This window comes from Malania oleifera, chromosome 9 (genome assembly GCF_029873635.1).
Source record: "Malania oleifera isolate guangnan ecotype guangnan chromosome 9, ASM2987363v1, whole genome shotgun sequence".
In the NCBI taxonomy this organism is placed as follows: Eukaryota; Viridiplantae; Streptophyta; class Magnoliopsida; order Santalales; family Ximeniaceae; genus Malania; species Malania oleifera.
This window is the reverse complement of record NC_080425.1, coordinates 2,444,708-2,463,932: the sequence shown is the minus strand read 5'-3', so window position 1 is coordinate 2,463,932 and position 19,225 is coordinate 2,444,708. Positions and strand designations below refer to the sequence as shown.

The window sequence follows — 19,225 nt, the reverse complement described above, 5'->3', positions numbered from 1 at the left end:
TATTATATTAATTGATGAAATTAGGGACGGAGTTGAGGCTGAGTTAGAATTATGGAGAGAAGCTTTGGAATCTAGAGGCTTTAGGATATGTAGAAATAAGACAGAATATATGAAATGTAATTTTAGTAATGGTAGGAGGAATATTGGGGACAAAGTTAAATTTGATGATGAAGAAATAAATAGCACTTGTAGATTTCGATACCTTGGATCTATTATGCATGCTGAAGGAGAAATTGAAGATGATATAATGCATAGAGTTAAAGCAGGTTGAGTAAAATGGAGAAGTGCTTCAAGTGTGATCTATGATCGTAGAATACCCTTTAAATTGAAAGAGAAGTTTTAAAGGACAGTTATAAGACCAGTAATGCTATATGGATCAGAATGTTGGGCAAGAAACATAATATCTAAAAAGTAAAAGTTTATGAGATGAGAATGCTTAAATGGATGAGTGTTATAACATTGAAAGATAAATTAAGGAATGAACATATTTGTGGTAAGTTAGGTGTAGCTCCTATAGAAGATAAGATAAGAGAGGGATGACTCAGATGGTATGAACACTTGCAATGTAGGCCACATAGTGCACCTATGAGGAAGAGTGACTTTGTTACTGTGGGGGACAATAGAATGGGTAAGGGTAGGCCTAAAATTACTTGGGAGGAGATAGTGAGTAAGGATTTAATATCCTTGAATCAATCAAAAGAAATAGTCCATGATCGCATAAATTGGCAGAAAATGATTCATATAGCCAACCCCACCTAGTGGGACTAAGGCTTGGTTTTGTTGTTGTTGTATCCCTATCGTGTTGACAATGTTGTGTCCTCATTTTTTTTTTTAATTTTCGAAATTGCCTTATTGTTGTGTCAACATCATGTCATGTCCATGTCTTGTGTCAATATCGGTGCTTCCTAGATGTCAAGTAGTGGCTTCAAGCAAAATTTCAAATGGACTTGGCTACTGTGTTACTTGATGGTATTGAGATTGTATAGCATAAAAAAAATATACCTTGGACTTGCCAAGTGAGAACTAGTTGATGCCCTTGTTGGGTCCCAACATGAAGTTGTCTAAGGATGTTGGATTAGACTTTAAAGACAAAAACATTGATATAGGCAATTGGTTTGCAAGTATGTCTGGCAAGTTGATCTACTTGACTGTCGCCATATGTGATATATCCTTCTTGTTGGGGCGATGAACGTGTTTATGGAAAATCAAAACAGCCACACTAGGATTTTTTTTTATTTTTGTTGGATTCTATGGTATCTCTTAAGGCTCTCATTTTATAGGTTTGATATGTAATGCAATAGAAATTGTGAGATCATGGAATACTTTGATGCAGACTGGGCTAGTATTGGTGATGACTGAAGGTCTTCTATTGGATACTTAACATTTGTGGGAGGTAATATTGTTACTTGTCAAATCAAACAAACTGTGAAACTACTATAGCAATGGTGAAGCAAAATATTGAGCTGTGATAATTATGGTGGTGAGCTTATGTGGTTGAAATCTTTGATGTCAATGATAGGATTTTGGGTAAATGAAGCCCATAGATATGTTTTGTCATATTCAAGATGTCATTATATTTCGTGTGAACTAGTGCTCTATGATAGGCCAATGCATTGAAGGTGACTTATCATTTTGTGAGGGATGCTGTGTTCAAGAAGGTTGCGAGGAATCCGTTCTTGTAATATGTGGATGTCAATGTTTTTAGGAAAGCTTTATTTAAACTTGCCTTGTCTAATGGTTGTAACAAGCTCGGGTTAGGTATTTTTGTGCACCTCTAGCATAGTTGTCAAATTGAGATTTGAATCGTGAATTAAAATTTCAATTTTGGGAGTCAGGAATCTAATCAAATTGTAAAAGATTTGGTATAAATTTTCAAAACCAAATGAGATGCATATATTGATACACGAACAAAAAGCAAATTAGTTAATTACATTTTAATTTTGACAATAAAAAAAAAATATTTCGTGTCTATGCTTTCATTAAACAAATGAATAGGAAGGGAATAAGTAAAGAAATATTAGTAAAAAAAAAAAAGAACTTTATGCCGTTAAAGGAAGGGATCCAGAAAAAATAAAAATAAAATAAAAAATTGAACTTTTGGTGTTTACAAACAATTAAAAATATGTATATTTCATACATATTCTTTATCGAATTAAAAAGGAAAAAATTATCAACTTAAAAAATTGAACTTTTGGTGTTTATCAACAATTAAAAAAATATTCCATAAATATTCTTTATCAAATTAAAAAGAAAAAAATAATTAACTTAAAAAATGATAATAATGGAACAAACTACTAAAAGAAAAAATTTTGAATCTTAAGAAACAACAAACCATGACTAATACCTTAGCCAATGAGTGTTTTGCCCTTTTGACTATACTTGTCCAAGAGTGAAGAATGGTTTTGTGATGGCAACATACAACCTCAAGTTCTATTTTCTCCTCTTGTTTAGCACAAAACTGACATAATCAAGGAATGGAAGGTAATCACGTAAAACTAAAAGCAATAAAAAAATTGTTTTTGGGGTTTTAAACCAGTGAGGTCAACAGGGTATGAGGGGTCTAGAATTGTGTGAAAAATCAATGGATTCTAATCGATTTGTAAATTGACAAGGTGAATGGGTAGTTTTAGATGATTAAGTAGTTTTTAGATTTGCTAGTAAGATTAAAATGGATTTGGTGTGGAATTGATATGATTCATATGAATCAAATATAATATTCTAACAACTACCCTCTAGCTTGAGGGTGAGTATTATAAAAGAAGATGTTAGTTAAGTGGCTGTGTGATGTGAGTGGGGGTATTTTTATCTTTCATGTCTTTCTGTTATTAATATTAAGAAAAGACGTTAAGTTTGTCTGTGGTAATGGTTCTCGTATTCGTTTTTGGGAAGATTTATAGGTGGGTAATGTTGCTTTATTATATTCTTTTCCTTGGCTTTATCATTTGAGTTCGGGTCATAATGAGGTTATTTCCTTCCTTTTGATTTATGAAGGTCTTTCATTTTCAGGGGACTTCCATTTCCGTAGAACTTTTAATGATAGAGGGGTAGAGGGGTTGTTTTCCTTGTTGATGTTATTGGGGACTTGTTGTCTTTCCTTTGGGGTGGATAGGCATTCTTGGTCTTTAGACTTTTCTAGGGCTTATTCTTGCAAAACCTTTTTTGACCACTTGACTTATGCTAATATTTCATTTCCATTCCATAGAATTATATGGAACTTGGGAGGTCAAAGTTCCCTCAATGATCAAGGCTTTTATTTGGTAGTTGTTCTTAATAAAGTTAACACCAACAATCTGTGGCAGAGTAGGAGACCTTCCAGGGCACTTTCTCCTGATATATATATTTTCTTGGTCGTGATAGTTTGGAACACCGTCTCATTTATTTTTGCACTGCTTGTTTGGTTGGAATGTATGGGATAGGATTTTTTGGTCTTTTTGGAAAAAAATTGGGTTTGTCCGAAGCTGGTGGAGGATTTGTTGGCAACTTCTTTTGCTAGTTTTGGTAAAAGGAAGGTTGCTCATGATTTGTGGGTGTGTGTGTTTTTTGCAGTTCTGTGGGGTTTATGGATTGAAAGAAATGATCGTATATTTATAAAAAAAGCTGAGTGAACTTTTGTTATGGGAGAAGATTCATTGGACTTGTTTTGGTGTGCTTCTGCTGGTTGTTTAAAAGGAGTGAGGTTTCAGGAACCAGATTGGTTGGCTTTGTTAGCCTGATTGTTTGAGTGTTCTTTTATTTTCATTTTATCTTTTTCTTTCTTCTGTTTTGGAGGATTTCTTGTTCTCCTTCTTGTACATTCTTCTTTCTCTAATAAAGTCATCTTCTTTTGCTATCAAAAAATATATAAGAAAGCTGACCTGGAATTGTATGAATGCTTGTGGGAATTACCTCCTTGCTTTTCTCATCTCCCCATTGTCTTTTCTTTCTCCATCTCCAACCGTAAGTGCTGTACTTGTTTGATTAATCTACAATTTATTTGGCATTTTCATGCAATTATTTTCTTTCTTCTCCATTGTGTAGAAATTATTTCTTTAATTTTTTTATAAATGTTTTTGACCGATGAAAAGAGGTAAGCAAAAGTTAAAGAATGGAATTTATGAATTTATGGTGCACACATAAACACACACACACACACACACACACATATATGTATATATATAATCTATGCTTGCTTAATCAGTCTAAGTTTATTTGTTTGCTTTTTTGAGCATTTAGCAACTCTGGCTACATACTATTGTCTAGGTTGAGTGCTGGAAATGTAATTTTCAACTATAGGGGCTATAACAAAACGGTACGGAAAACTGAAGGTATAGTGAATTTCTTTGTCCTGGTAGTATTTTTATGTTCTCTACGTTTCCTTAACTCCCTCAATTACTTATCTGTGTGTGTAAAATATTACTCATTGGTGTTATCATGCTTAACTTTCCTCTCTCTCTCTCTCTCTTCCTCCTCATTATTGGCTTCATTGGTATTTGGTTCTATATGTTCATGTGGTTGTTTTCCCCTTTTTTAGTTTGTTTCATTGTATATATCTGTTCTGAAGACATTTAAAGGTTTTATTTCATTGTATCTCTCTCTTTAAGACATGAAAAGATGGCATTTTGTGAAGTATTTTTTCCTCTTTATTTTTCTTCTGCCCTGACCCTTAGAAGCTATAGCACTCACACTGTCCTACTACTGAGTCATGCCAGCATTACTATTAACAAAAAACAATTTTTTTTAAGGATAAAGGCAGAGTTTTCGTCATCATGTAGAGAAATAATCATCATGTATTTTCTATCATGCTTTTGGTTGAGGAGGGATAAATTCAAAAAAATTGGAAAGCATTAAAAAGATGTTTTAAAAAGTTGAGTATGAACTTAAAAACCAAAAAAAGAAGAAGAAGTATTCGAGCTGGACTTTTAATTTTCCATTTTCACATAAAAGTTTTACTTAGTTTTTCTAATGGAAGTATGAAATTTCAATATTTTCTTATATAATCTAGATTTTTCGAAAGAAATATTTTAGTGCAAGGAACTAAATCAGTATAGGATAATATGAGTATGTTATGCACCCAAAATATGAATTTGTTTTGGATTGAATTATTTTTATCATCTAATTAGTTGGGTGTGGAATAATGGCAATTACAATATAAAGTTAACAGTATTTTTGTCTAATGATAGTGAATTTGATCTCTTAAAGTTTGTTTCTTACATCTTGTTGGCGACTTCATCAAAGGGCGCTTCTCTTTTGTAAATTGGAAACTTTGCCTCATTATTTTATAGCGTAGCTTGATCTCTTGAAGTTAGCATGTTACTTCTTGACAAGTACTTCTTTAAAGGCCGTGCATGATTTGTTGCAGTTGTTGCTTTTCTTTTCTTTATTTTTTCCTAGATTTTTGTACTTTTGTATTTATATTTCAGTGCTATTTAACTGCGATGCTGCAGTGCTTCTAACAGACATATTTTCTTGAGTTGCAGTAACTGAAGAATTTTCCTGTCCTTTTTGCTTAAGTCAATGTGCAAGTTTTAAGGTGAATCTTTATTTTGATGTTACAGTCATCATTTTGAAAATTAGCAGATGAAATTTAGAAATTCAGCTTAGCTTCTAAAAAACGTTAAAAAATGACATATTTGAACTCTGTGAAACAAAAATTTACATCGATTATGTAAAGATTTTTATACACACACACACCCCCCACAGAACAGTGCAATTCTTGAAAACATAAGCAAAAATAAGGCAGCTGTAAACCAATCTAAATTTTATTTGAGTTTTATCTGCAACAGAAAGAGGGCAGCTTTATTCAATTAACTGCCTTATTTGATTGAATTACTGCTTTGAGACTTCAAGTTATTAATTTTAGTTGGTGCATTTCAGGATGCTCCTGTTTGATCTATTAAAGGGGTTATTTTTGGAGGGGGAGACATTATTTTCTTTGAGAGCTCTCTTGAATCCTCCCTGTTTGAATCCAATTTTTTTTACTGGAATCCTGACCTAATCGAAGCTATTTATCATCTCTTTTCCTACTGGTTTCACATCTTTCCTGTTTGCTGCACCAAGTTTTGGTATCACAGCAAGTTTTTGATTTCTGGGATGTGCTCAGATCCATGGCAAGGCTTAGACACATGAACTGATAATAACTAGATGATATTTTGATGGATCTGTCTAGGCAAGTGATTTCCTTATCAGAGCAGCTGTAGGCTTATGTGGCAAGATGTTGATGGTTGCATGCATGAAAAAAATATTCCTTTGCAGCTCGAAGAACTCCTAGAAGAAGGCTTGGAGAAGAATCAGAGTTAGAGGCAAGGAGTGATGGCTCTATAGCTGAAAATGAAGAAACTCCTTCATGATTGAGAGAGAGAGAGAGATGGTTGATGCTCTCTCTCTCTCTCTCTCTCTCATCATGAAGGATAAGCTTCTTCATTTTCAGCCATAGAGCCATCACTCCTTGCCTCTAACTCTGATTCTTCTCCAAGCCTTCTTCTAGGAGTTCTTCGAGCTGCAAAGGAATATTATTTTCATGCATGCAACCATCAACATCTCTATCTAGTCTTAAACTAAACTCTAGGGTTCAGCTGGCATGGGGAAATTTATGGAGATCTGGATTTTGAGAAAGAGGGAAGATGGATGCAGCTGATTGTAATGGGCAGGCGATCTGGACTTCTTTCTTGAAAGGGCGAAATGTGGACAATTTTTTTTGGATGGAAGTATCTACCCATTTTTTTGAATGGAAGTATCTACCTGAGAATTGAGGTGTTTTTGTGAAGGCAAAACTCAAAGGCACTTCGGTGATTTGGTGGGACAGGTTTGTGGAGTTTAGAACTCTGGTAGAGAAGCCCATGATTTGAATGTGGAATTATATGAGGATCAAATTTTAGGAGAAGTTTCTGCCACTTGTCTACTAGCAAGCTTTTGCTTGAGAGGTTAGAACTTGCATGCTTGTGTCAAAAAATGTGACTATGGAGGAATACAGTCATGCTTTCCATGAATTGTGCATTCATTATTGGTCGACAGAATCTAAAGAAATTAATTTGTGTTGGCACATGTTGGGGCTGATGATCCTAATCAGGGAGTACCTGATAAATGGAAGAGTATAGTCCCTTTTAAGAGGCATATAAACTGGCTCTTATGGTGGAGGTGTGATGCATTTGAAGTCTTTTTTCTGGTAATAAGGGGTCAAGTTCCACTTGCTCACAAAAATGTTTGATGTAATTCCAGAATAGATTTAGCAGTAATAGCAACTTTAAAGTTTCATGTCTGAAAATAAACTAAATTGGGGAGAATCCAGTCTTAGGGGACTAGTTGGAGCCTGGAGGTTTGGGACTATGTTGTTTCATTCGCTGCTCACCTGGGTATATGTCTTAACTATGCTGAAAGAGAAAAGACTGAACCAACTTACTTGAAGGTGAATATCAGCCTGAGGACGATTTTGAATTGTGACAATGCTTGAAGTGCGGAATTGGGAGAAGTAGGGTTGGATCGGGTGAATCATGAAATGGTTGCAGTGCATTGAACAATGTTTTCTTTTGTTGACACAGAAGATGAGCAGTGCAGGTCTGTTTTTTGCCCATGAGTTCTGTGCAGTGCAAAGTGTGTATTGGAGCCATTGGTGGTGGCAGTGCTGAGAACCTTGTATCCCATGAGATGTTGAAGAAGTTGAAGCTTCCAATGGAAAAGCATCCTGCACTATACAAGGTGAATTGATCTAAACGGGAGGGTGGTTGGGTCTTGGAAATTTGGTTTCTAAAAACACGTTTATTAGCCAAATGGCTTTGGCGGTTCCTGCTAGAGGATTCTTTCTTGTGGCATAAAGTTTGTTAAAAGTAAGCTTGGACATGATAAGAATGGGTGGGATACTAATTTGGGTCCTAGATGTTGTTCTGAAAGTCTCTGGAAAGCTATTTCTCAGATTTATCTCCTCTTACCAAATTTTTGTTGCACAGGGATTGCAATATTTGATTTTGGAAAGACCTTTGATTGGGGAGTGTTATTTTGTCTGCCTCTTTTCTTTGCCTGTTTCTTTTGAGCTCAGGATAGGATGGATCTATTTCTTCTTTTATTGTAGAGCTGGGTGGTCCTTTACCTTCAAGCGATTTCCACTTTCGGAGATCCTTGAAAGATAGGGATGGAGGAGTTATCCTCTTTGTTAGTCTTGTTGAACAATTGTGTAGTCTCTTTGGAAGCTGATAGCTGATCTTGTTCCTTGGACTCCTCAGGGTTTTATTGCTGCAAATCTTTTTGTGAGTTCTTGACTGGCACTGATTTTTCTTTTCCTCTCTATAAACTATTTGGAAGTCCCCCCTAAAATCAAAGCTTTTCTTTGGTTTCTTATGCTTAATAGTATCAGCACCAATAACTTGTTACAGTCAGGAGACTCTTGAAGGTTCTCTCTTTGGATGTATGTGTGCTTTGTTTTAATTTCTATGAAACTTCTCCACATCTTTTCATGTATTTTGTTTTAATTATTTTGGGGAATGTTGGGTTTGCCTTGAGACAGTGGAGTTTTTGGCAATTCATTTTGTCGGTTTTGGTAGGAAAAAGGAAGGGAAAGGGTTATGGAATAGTGCCTTCTTTGCAGTATTTTGGGGCCTGTGGGTGGAATGTAATGCGTGTATTTTCTCAGGGAAAAAACTGTCTTTTCTGTTGGTTAGGTGGAAGATCCACTATTTGGCTTCTCTTTGGTGTGTGGGTGATGCGAACTTCAAGGGGGTGTGTTCTTCAGATATTCAGTGTGGTTGGCATTTCGTGTTTACTTGTTAGGGCCTGCTGATTATTCCATGGGTTATTTTTTGTGCTATTTGGTTTTCCCTTTTTGCTTTTTCTGGGGTAACACAGTATGGAAAGGAGATGTCTTATTCTCCTGTTTGTACATTCTTAATCTTTCAATGAATTTCTTTTGTTATTTAAAATAAGGAATCTGAGATTCTGTTTACAAGAGGTGCTTGCTTAGCTTTAGCATACATGATAAATATTCATATTTTGTTTGGTTTGATGTTGCTCTGATGGATGTTAACCACCTATTTGTTAGGGAGAACTTGTATATGGGATATTGGTGCAGATCATCGTAGTTAGGCCAACACTTTAACACTTTCATGCAGAATCGATGATGCTAAAGTGGTGATTCCTTTTAAGAGAGTGAAGAAGTTCGTGTGCTGTCCTTTTTTATACTATTAGTGTTGAGAATGTTTCACTGAGGAAACATGAGCAGCCTCCAGAAATTTGAGTCTTTATGCTGGGATATGCGGACCTGACTCCTACCAGCTTCACATGGTTTGCCACCATATCAATTCAACATAGGATTTTTTTTCTGCTTGGTGCATCCCTGCCCAGCTTGCCATGTTATAGAATGAGGCCACATAAGCTTGAAGAGTTTAGAACACAGATTGAACATCTTGGAGAGAAAGGGCAGATCCGAGAGAGTATTATTCTGGGTGCTGTTCAAGCTGCACTGACTTGCAACTTGCAAGAAGGATGGGGCATGGAGTACTTGCATTGATAGGGGATTAGAAGAATTGACCCTGGCTGGATAGTTTGCTTAATGTTTTGGTTGGTTTGTAGACTTTCTCTATGATAGATCTTTGCGGCAGAATGTTCAGATCTTAATCAAATTTGGGGATGGATGGAGAGAGCACTTTCAAGATCAAGGATGGCTTGTATTAGTGGTTGGTTTGTGTAACACTCTCAGCATATTCATGCAATTAATGATACCTGTATTTTGCCCCTTTATAGGATGATTTATTGTCTTATATTTTTAATTATAACCTGGTGTTCGGTAAAATTCCCGTTGAGCATTTGGAGCACCTTCATCAATTGATGAGAGTTGTGTGTCAAAGAAAACTCTATTGTAGCGGTGGGAATGTGAAGTTGGGATTGAAATTAAAGCGTGTGACTTTGGACAAATTTTAATATGCAATTTGTATGGAGTTTTTTTCACAGATTCACAGAAATTTCAAATCATGGCCCCAACTTTGTGTTCCCAAATGCAGCCTATATCAATTTGTAGAAGTTTGATTTCTTAGGGATTTGGCCTTTCTTTTGCAATATTTTAATTTTAGCCGAAGGAGTGAGGTGTATATGTGTATGCCCAAAATGGTGGAAGCTGTTGTTGAGTGGCCAATAGCAACTTCCATTAGTCAAGTGCAAAGTGTCCATGGTTTGCCACATTCTGTCATGAATTTATATGTAATTTTAGTGGCTTGATTCTATAAAAGAAAGCACAGTATTAGTTTCGCTCACAGAATGCTTTGAACTTTTCGGCACACATACGATTCACATAGTCAGAGGCTGCAAATGAAAGTTTTGAGCGGAGCAATGAATAACAGGGCTGCCTATGCTGGCAATGCCAGATTTAGTCTTCAAAGTGGGCTGGGATGCCTCTAATGTTAGTGTTTGTGGATTTCTTAGTCAAGAGAGTGGGCCTACTGCATTTTTTAGTGAGAAGCTCGATGAGGCAAGAAAGTGTTACATATGACAGTGAGTTTAAAGTTGTTTTACGAGCACATATTTGCTTTATATGGATTTTGAATACTATTAGACCATGAGGCCTATAATCATAAAAGAAATTGAAGGCATGCGAAGAAGTTATATTTTCATGCTTAGTCTCTTGTGCTTGAGTATAAATCTTAGTTCACAGTAAAGAGTAGCGGATGCACTTAGCAGTAGAGTGTTCCCTTTTAAGGGTCTGTTTTGGTTTGTGCTTTTTATGGGAGGATCTTTTTCTCCCATTTATACATTCTTTCCTCTTCAATGAATATATCTTCTTTTACTTTCCCAACAAAAAAAAAAAAAAACAGTTTGTTTGTTAAGGTAATTGGGTTTGATGATAAATCTGAAGGAATTGTATTCTGATGAAACTTTTGCTAGGTTTTTTAGGCCTGCACAAGGAGTGTGGAGATGGCAAATCCTTAATATAAGAAAGATATTTGTTTTGTAGTGACAAGTTCTGTGTCACCAGTTGTCTCTTAAGAGTACGTTTTAGGCTAGGCTAGGACAAGGATCCTTAGCCCACATTTGATGTGACAAAGGAGAAGGATAGGATTGGCCAAGAAAGGGGGTGGGGGCTTAATCCATTTATACTTGATAGGGCTGGAACCTCTCTTCCAGCAGCTAGTCCTGGCTGAAGGGATCTGGACGAGGATACCTTTGTGTCGTCCTCCATATGTACACACACACATACACCCCTTTGTCTTCCCCTGCACCCCCCTCCACGTAGGATTCAAATTTTCACTCTTCCTCCCTTCTCTCTCTCTCTCTCTCTCTCTCTCCCCCCATTCTTTCTTTTGCTCAGATCTGCAAGTCCCCAGAAGCTGTGGTTATTCGAAGCTCTCCTTGGGAATGGCAGCTCTCTCTGATGATTTTGCGCACTCTCTACTTGATGAACAGTTCTGAAATCTTAGCACCACCTCTTCAATCTACATTCCAGTCGCCGGAAACTGCCTTAGCACCACATCTCGAGTCGTGCCGCTCTCTCTCTCGACCTGCACCGGAACGGATCTACATTTGCAACCTCTAGAGACCGCCTCAGCAGCATGTCACGAGTCTCCACCTCTCTGCAACCTGCTCCAGAATGGATCGCTCTCTCCCTTATCCTTTCTTTCCCTCTCTCTCTTCCTGCTGTCTGCAATGAAAGACCACCGGAGACCCTCACGGGTCTGTCACAACATCTCCAGTGCATTTGGTGTGTTGCTTTGAGCACGGTGAAACTGAAGCAGAGGAGGTGGTGAAGATGGGGACCTCGTGGATTTGGTGCACGATAGCAGAGAGAGCATGGAGGCTGTGGTTAAAAGAAAAAATGAATTTTTAATGTCTTTTTATTCAAGGATATTTTGGTCTTTTGAATGATTAGCCTATTCAATAGTGTTCTAAATTCCTAATTAAATATGGAATGGGATAATAGCCATAGTCAATCCAGTTCATCTCAGTCCTATAAAACTTAGCTGCTGAACCAAGTGCACCCTAACAGGGATAATTCTTTGAGAGCTACATGGGGATAGCTTAGGTGGCTATTTTGGGTGAGATAAGACCCTTGATTTAGGGTTGGAGAAGTATTATTGGCTCTAGATGCAATGGGATGTGGATTATCGGGAGATGTTGTACTAGTCAACTAGACTAAGGCCAAACTCAAAGTACATACTTATACAGCCCACTTCTCATTCCTATAGCCTCTTTGGATAAAGTATGAATTTTGTCGTAGGCTTACCTTTTATTGGAAGAAGGCATGACTTAGTAATGGTGGTGGTAGACAGATTCTCAAGAACAACACTCTATATTCCATGCACCAAAATTGCAGATGCACCTTCAGTGGTTGGTTTATACTTCAATGAAGTGGTCAGTTTACTTGGAGTTTGTAAATATATCATCTCTAATTATGACATTAAGTGGCTTTTAGATGAAAGAAGAATATCATTTAGACTAAAGAATTCAAGAAATGAAGTGTTATAAAATTAGTGATGGAGAAGAGAGGAAGTAAAGGAGAGAAGATAAGTAGAAAAGAGGAGGAAAAAGTTAAGCGTATGTACAACTTGAGGTCTGTCCTCTTATATATTCATAATAAAAAGATATAAAATGCCCGCATTCACTCAGCAGAATTACTAAAATAGCATATTCTAACACTCCCTCTCATGCTTGAGGTGCATAAATGTCACTTAACCCCAGCTTGTTACAACCATTAGACAAGGCAGGCTTAAAAAAAGCTTTTGTGAAAAAAAAAGGAAAAGAGGAGAAGAAGAAAATAAGTGGGAAGATTTGGGCAGCAGTTTCCTGGAGCAAACGTACAGCTCCAGGCTTGTCCTCGTACATATTTATAATAAACAGACATGAAAGACAAAAATTCCCCCACTCACACCACATAATTACTGAAATAGCACATCCTCTTTTAAGATGAAGCATAAAATATCCTTGTTAAACGAGCGAAACAAAGTGAGAAAGAAATCACAAAGAAAACACGAATGTAAGAAAGTCGGCTAATTTCTTTTTACACCGCTATCTGCACTCCTTTTAACAAAGCAAATGTGGAGCTCCAAAGAATGGCCAAAAGAATAGCACAACCTCAAACAAAATCAGATGACATCCTCTGCTCATCATCAGAAGTAGCATATCTACAAGGTATCTTCTGCTCCTTCTCCGTAACAAAACCCTTACACTTCTAAAGGAAAAAAGTTTTCTGAGAAAATGGCATGATCAATGCTCCACAAAAGTTTTGGAGAGTTTTGTGGAGGAGGTTTGGATTGCAGTGAAGTTAATCAAGAGAAGTACCATTTGAGATTGCTTGTGGGAAAGTACCATTTGAGGAGGTTTGGTTAGCAATGATGCTGAGGCTTTTATTGATGTTTGTCAATTGCATGAGGAGGTGAGGGAGATATATTGGAGAAAATACTACAAAATACAGGACTGGCTTCTATAAGTGGAAGATGGAAGTCACTGTGGGAGACCAGGTAATGGTGTTTGTTTGCAAGTATGGATTTCCACAGAGCATTCGTCATTTATCATAACTCATAAGCTACATGCCCAGAAATTCAACCCATGTATGGTGTTGAATAGGGTGGGACCTAACACACATTTGTTGGAGCTACCAAAGGGCTATAACACGAGTCCCATACTCATTGTTGCTGATTTGTTAATTGTCAATGTCATGATGGTGATTCTAGTTAAAATCCTGTTTTCTCTTAAAGAAACTGATGAGATTAAAGGTCCTGGAGTCAAAGAGTATTTTGGAATTGATCAAGTTGAGGAGAGTACTTGTTTAATGCAGAAAGAAACTTACAACAGAAAGTTATCAGATTACACTTAAGAGTTTGGGGCAGCTGGATCCTCAGCTTTATCATGCGATCCATCTTGTTGGAGCTGAGTTCTTCTTAGCAGCAAGGTGAGTTGATGTAGTTGTGGACTGGCACCAGCTTGAAGTATACCAGTGGAAGAACAGAAGACGGCTATCGTAATTAAATTAATTGATTTATTTATTAAATTACGTCTTTAGGGCTTATGTTATTTATTTTAGCAGGTAGGGGTATTCTAGGATTCTAGTTTGCACCGTCAAAAGGGTAGATTTCTGGACAGGGAATGTAGGCTTTTTTAACAGCGGTTTCTTTCAGAAAGGCTCCTACCCATTTTCATCTAGTCTCTTTTACTCGAGTCCAGAACTTATCAGAGCTATTTATCATCTTCTTTTCTTAATTGGTCTTACATCATATCTGTTTGCTACACAGAAGGTTGAATCATACTAAAATTGGAAAAGTTGTGCTGATAAAGGTAACCTCAACATTTAGTTTTTAGAAATTTTTTGTTGAGACCCAGATTAAACACCAATATCTGACAAAATATCCTCTTTATATTTTTTAGCATCATAGTGCTCCATCTTTTGGATCTACAGAGTCAAAATATTCTGTTCTATAGTTATAACGTACAACTTGGAATAAAAATGTAACTTAAATATGATATCATGTCATATCTAAATTCTAAATTTGCATAGCACATCACTTTACTGCGACACTGAATTGTTTGAATATTTACCCCTATATAGTTGCTATATATTCTGCAGTTGAAGCATGTCTTGTTATCCCCATTCTCTCTCCTTTTTAAGTATTGCAACAAAGTTTATTTTTGTAGCTTTTGTTAATATTTTCATGAGAAATTGAGCTTGCTTATTCCCTAAAAGAAGCCATTCACAATTGCAGGGTCTGCGATATCATTTGTGCTCGTCACATGACCTATTCAATTTTGAGTTTTGGGTTGGTAATTTACAATATCAAGTTGCATGCTGATCACTGAGCTCCTTTGGAAAATGGAAATACAAGTCAAGGGATACTTATTTTGCAGGTAACTGAGGAGTATCAGGCAGTGAACGTCTCTGTGAAAATTGATCGTTTGGATTCTCAGGTCAGAGCTTCAGATTTGTCTTTGAAGTATTATATGGAGTTTCTTATTATTATTATTATTATTATTATTATTATTATTATTATTATTATTTAAAACATTTGTTAGTCCAATTTAGCAACCTAGGGGAGGGGGGAGTGGTGAATTAGGTTGGGGTCCAACTTTTGTTTTAAACATTAATCTCAAATAGTTTAAGAAAAATAACAATTCTAGCAAAAAAATGATACTAACAATCACAAGATAAATAATGCTCAAAACTAAAAGTAGACAGAGAAAGGGAACTTTTTATATTGGTTCAGCGTGAAACTTGGTGCCTATGTCCTGATATGATCATCCTTATAGTGAATACAGTGGCCACATTAACCAAGCCTTAAGTACCGGTCAGCTACTTGAATCCTCTTCTGCCATTTCATACAATATATGGGCAATGTCCTATGCCATTTCTGCCTTAACTGGTTCATGCTTCACTATTGCATTATTTGATCTACGTTGCAAATGTCAAAACCATGGATGCTATGCCTGACTTTTCTTGAATTCCTTAGCTGATCACTTAGAGCTATCTCACTCATCCACCGTAGCATTCTTGTTAGATTACCACTTTACCTAAAAGCTTTAGCTGTTAGGTCGTGGGCCAACAATGTATATCAAACCTTAACACCCCACCGCATGTACAGCCCGATTGCAAGTGGAGAGATATAGCATAATGAATAACACCCATATTGGGAACAAGATAATTTTTTAACGAACTTACATTAAACACAGGCAACAAGACTAGAGCCCAGGACCTCTTCATAACCAGCTCTGATGTCATGTTGTAAACTTAGAGATGGAGGAGAGAAGGGAAGAGGAGAAGAAGAGAAAAAGAGGGGAAAAAACTTATTGGCAGTTTCCTGGAGTCTACATACAGCTCCAGGTTTCCCTTTTAAGGCTCTTATATATTATTAATAATAATAAAGTCTAAAACCAAAAATACCCCATTAACACAATCATATTATTAAAATAACATATTCTCTTCTAACAGTTCTCATTGGTCAACTTCACTTTTTGAATATGTTGTTTCTTAGTGGCCAAACATTTTGATTCATAAAACATGGCTACTCTTATTTCTTTCTTATAAAACCTTAATTTTAATACTATTCCATGACTCAACACGTCCAAAGCACTTCTCCATTTTACCCAATCCACTTTAATTTGTATTACATATTTGTCAATTTCTTTTCCAACTTGCATTATAGATTCAGGGTGTCGAAATCTACTAGTGCTAATAATTTCTTGACTGTCAAGTTTAATCATTTCTCCAATATTCCTCCTAAAATGACTAAAATTACATTTTGCGTATTTTGTCTGTCTTATTTCTCTAACTCTATGTATTACATTTCAATTTCTCCTTCAACATGCATAATAGATCCAAGGTATTGAAGTCTGCTAGTGCTAATTTCTTCACAGTGAATACCAAACTGGGTTCTTCTCAAGCCACCAAGGAAACGCCCTTACACAAGGTACCTTGCAGACCACAAAGGCTACCCCTTCTCGTACTATTTTCTTACCCAGGAACAGTAGATACCCAATGAAGAATACAAATTCAGCCCACAAGACCAAAGTCCTATCACAAACAATTGGCCTCTTACAGTTTTAAATTGCAAGTGAAAAGAACAAAGAATATATATTTCTTTTTGGGATAAAAAAAGATGCATTAAGGAAGAGAATGTATAATCATATTGAGGATATACTAAATCATTAAAAAATAAAATAGAAAAGAGAAGAAAAAAAAAAAAAAGATTAAATAAAAAATAAAAGCATTAAAGAAATAAAATCTGTTATGAATATGATCAACTAAGAAATCCCCTCTATAATCCCTTCCCATCATAGTTCACCAAACATTTAAATTAGATGATCCCCTCTGACAGTCTGACCCTTATTCACCTTGGATTTGCCACCATCATGCCTAACTTCATTACATCCTTGATTAGACAACTTGAGGCCGAAGTCATCCAACAACCTCTTGAGTTTCAATGTCCTTCCCAGGAATTTTGTCGTAGGCAGAATTCCATCCTTAACCTATCATCTTTGGGGGCCTCATCTTCAAACATATTAATACCCTCTAAACCCTCTAAAGGAGGAGGTGGCGCATAAGAGAAATCCCCAAGACGATCAATAGAAGAATGAGAGGAATATCCACACTTTTCTCAAATATGGTCCAAAAATAGACTCTTTTTTTTTTTTTTGCATTAAGATCACTACTTTCGATGCTGTCCTCTTTCGATACATCTCTCTGTCTCTTTCTTACTCAATTTGGCCTTCTTATCGATTGGCTCTTCCACTATACTTAAAACACCTTTGGAATCCCTCTTTATAATTTTTTGTGCTTTCTCATTTTATAATCCTCTCTTATCTTCATTAAGTTTCCTCCCTTCAAAATCCATCTACATTTCCTTACGATGAGTGTACACCTTTCCACACTTGAATTATTCGAATACTCCCTTTCCATCTTTATTTCCCACCAAACGAAAAATGGAATCATGATTTTCAAAATCACAGGAATTTTTTTAGAAAAAGACTCCTCCTATGCATTGCTGCAACTCCCCCTATTATCATTTCCGTCCAGCTGAGGAGAAGCATCATACCTTACAGTCCTTCCTACTTCTGTCACCTGCACTTTACTTTTATCGAAGCATCCCTTGTCTTGACTGCCAAGGATGTTATTTGAAGAAGAGCACAATATTGGATCACCTTGTACTTCATTTAAAGATGGATGCTGTTTTTCTTGCTTCTGCTCTGAAGGACGCTGAACTCCCATATCCTCCCTAGTCATGGGTGGAGAGAATTATGTTCAGAGGGCTGTAGAGACTTTTGGGCCTTCCCAGTTAAGTGATCCATCTGCGCTTCTGCAAAAGCTTTGCCACTACCCAAGCCCACTTTTAAATCAAAAGCCTACTTTTGGGCCTCCTTAACCAATAAGCCCATCAAAGAGTTTAATAGACTTATTATTTTCGAATAGTCAGCCCAAATCAATGTTAATTGACAATAAGACAGGTCCAGCCCATTCTAGAATATGAAGATATGAGGTCAAGAACAAAAAATGCTTCGTCATCCCATCTTCCATGCAAGAAACCCTAGCTGCTTTTGATTTCAGCTGCTTCGTTGGCAACATCCTCTTCAGCGCCGTTGGTTGTTCTTGCAATCATTCCCCACAACAAGCACATATCATCTCCTACACGTTCTTAGAAATCGATTGATCTCCACCATCGCCTATACTTCCAGAAATGACCTGACTCCATGAGTGGCATAGATCTTCTTACTATCTCCTCCATTTGAGCCTGATCGATAAGAGCTCTCCAAAGCAACAAAGGCATCTCCAAATCGAGACCACCTTTCCCCTTTCAGCCCTTCTGGAAAAGAAAAGGAATACTTCTTACGCTCCATCCATGACCTATTTCCATGAATTCCTTGCCCTAGTCATATGAATCCCCATCCAGTAATCAACATATTTCTCCTGGAATCTTTAAAATCCTTACCGAACCTACCAGCAAGAGCCAAGGACCCCTGTGAAAACCATGAAGCTTCTCTTGAAGAGAGTCGTACTTACTGACTGCACTTACTATTCTTCTCAAGAACAAAGAGAACTCCAACCTTACCTACCTCATTCAATCTCAGATTGAAGCCCTTCAATTTGGATAGTGCATACCCCCCCTTCAAATCTACCTAGTAACATGATATTAGACGGAAGAGAGAAGAGCGATGAAAAGGTGATTGTGCGAGAGAGAAAACCACAGCTCCTCAAAAAATCCATACACAGAAAAGATGGTCTAGCTCAAAAACTGTTGGTAGACAAAAAAGGTGATTGTGTGAGAGAGAAAACCACAGCTCCTCAAAAAATCCATACACAGAAAAGATGGTCTAGCTCAAAAACTGTTGGTAGACAAATTTAGTGCACATGTTCACTTCTGTTTTTGATTTTAATGCAGATACGCAAACATGCACACATGCACAAATACATACATAGATATGTATGTGTGTGTGTGTGTGTGATAATTTTTTATATCTAGCCATGAGAGAGAGAGAGAGAGAGAGAGAGGGGGGGGGGGAAGGGGGTTGGAGGGAGAGTGAGGGGGTGGGGGAGAGGGAGGGGGAGAGAGAGAGAGGAGCGAAGATATTGCGATTGTGCAAGATAGAAAATCATCGCCCCTCAGAAAATCCATACACAAAAGATGATGTAGCTCAAAAACTGCTGGTAGACAAATTTAGTGCACGGGTTCACTTCTATTTTTGATTTCAATGCAGAGATGCAAACATGCACACATGCATGGATACATATATATATATGTGTGTGTGTGTGTGTATGCATAAGTTTTTATATATAGCCATGAGTGTGTGTGTT

General features: G+C 36.8%; 1 protein-coding gene across 5 annotated transcripts in view; it reads left to right on the top strand.

Annotated features, from left to right (window-relative positions):
• Positions 1-19,225, top strand: part of LOC131164794 (polycomb group protein EMBRYONIC FLOWER 2-like) — a 125,435-nt gene that overhangs the window by 37,061 nt on the left and 69,149 nt on the right. For all 5 annotated transcript variants that reach the window (XM_058122247.1, XM_058122249.1, XM_058122248.1 and 2 more), the window contains 4 exons: positions 4,240-4,304; positions 5,457-5,509; positions 14,649-14,702; positions 14,791-14,850. In XM_058122247.1, the coding sequence (XP_057978230.1) occupies positions 4,240-4,304; positions 5,457-5,509; positions 14,649-14,702; positions 14,791-14,850 (232 nt within the window). The remainder of the gene's footprint in view (positions 1-4,239; positions 4,305-5,456; positions 5,510-14,648; positions 14,703-14,790; positions 14,851-19,225) is intronic.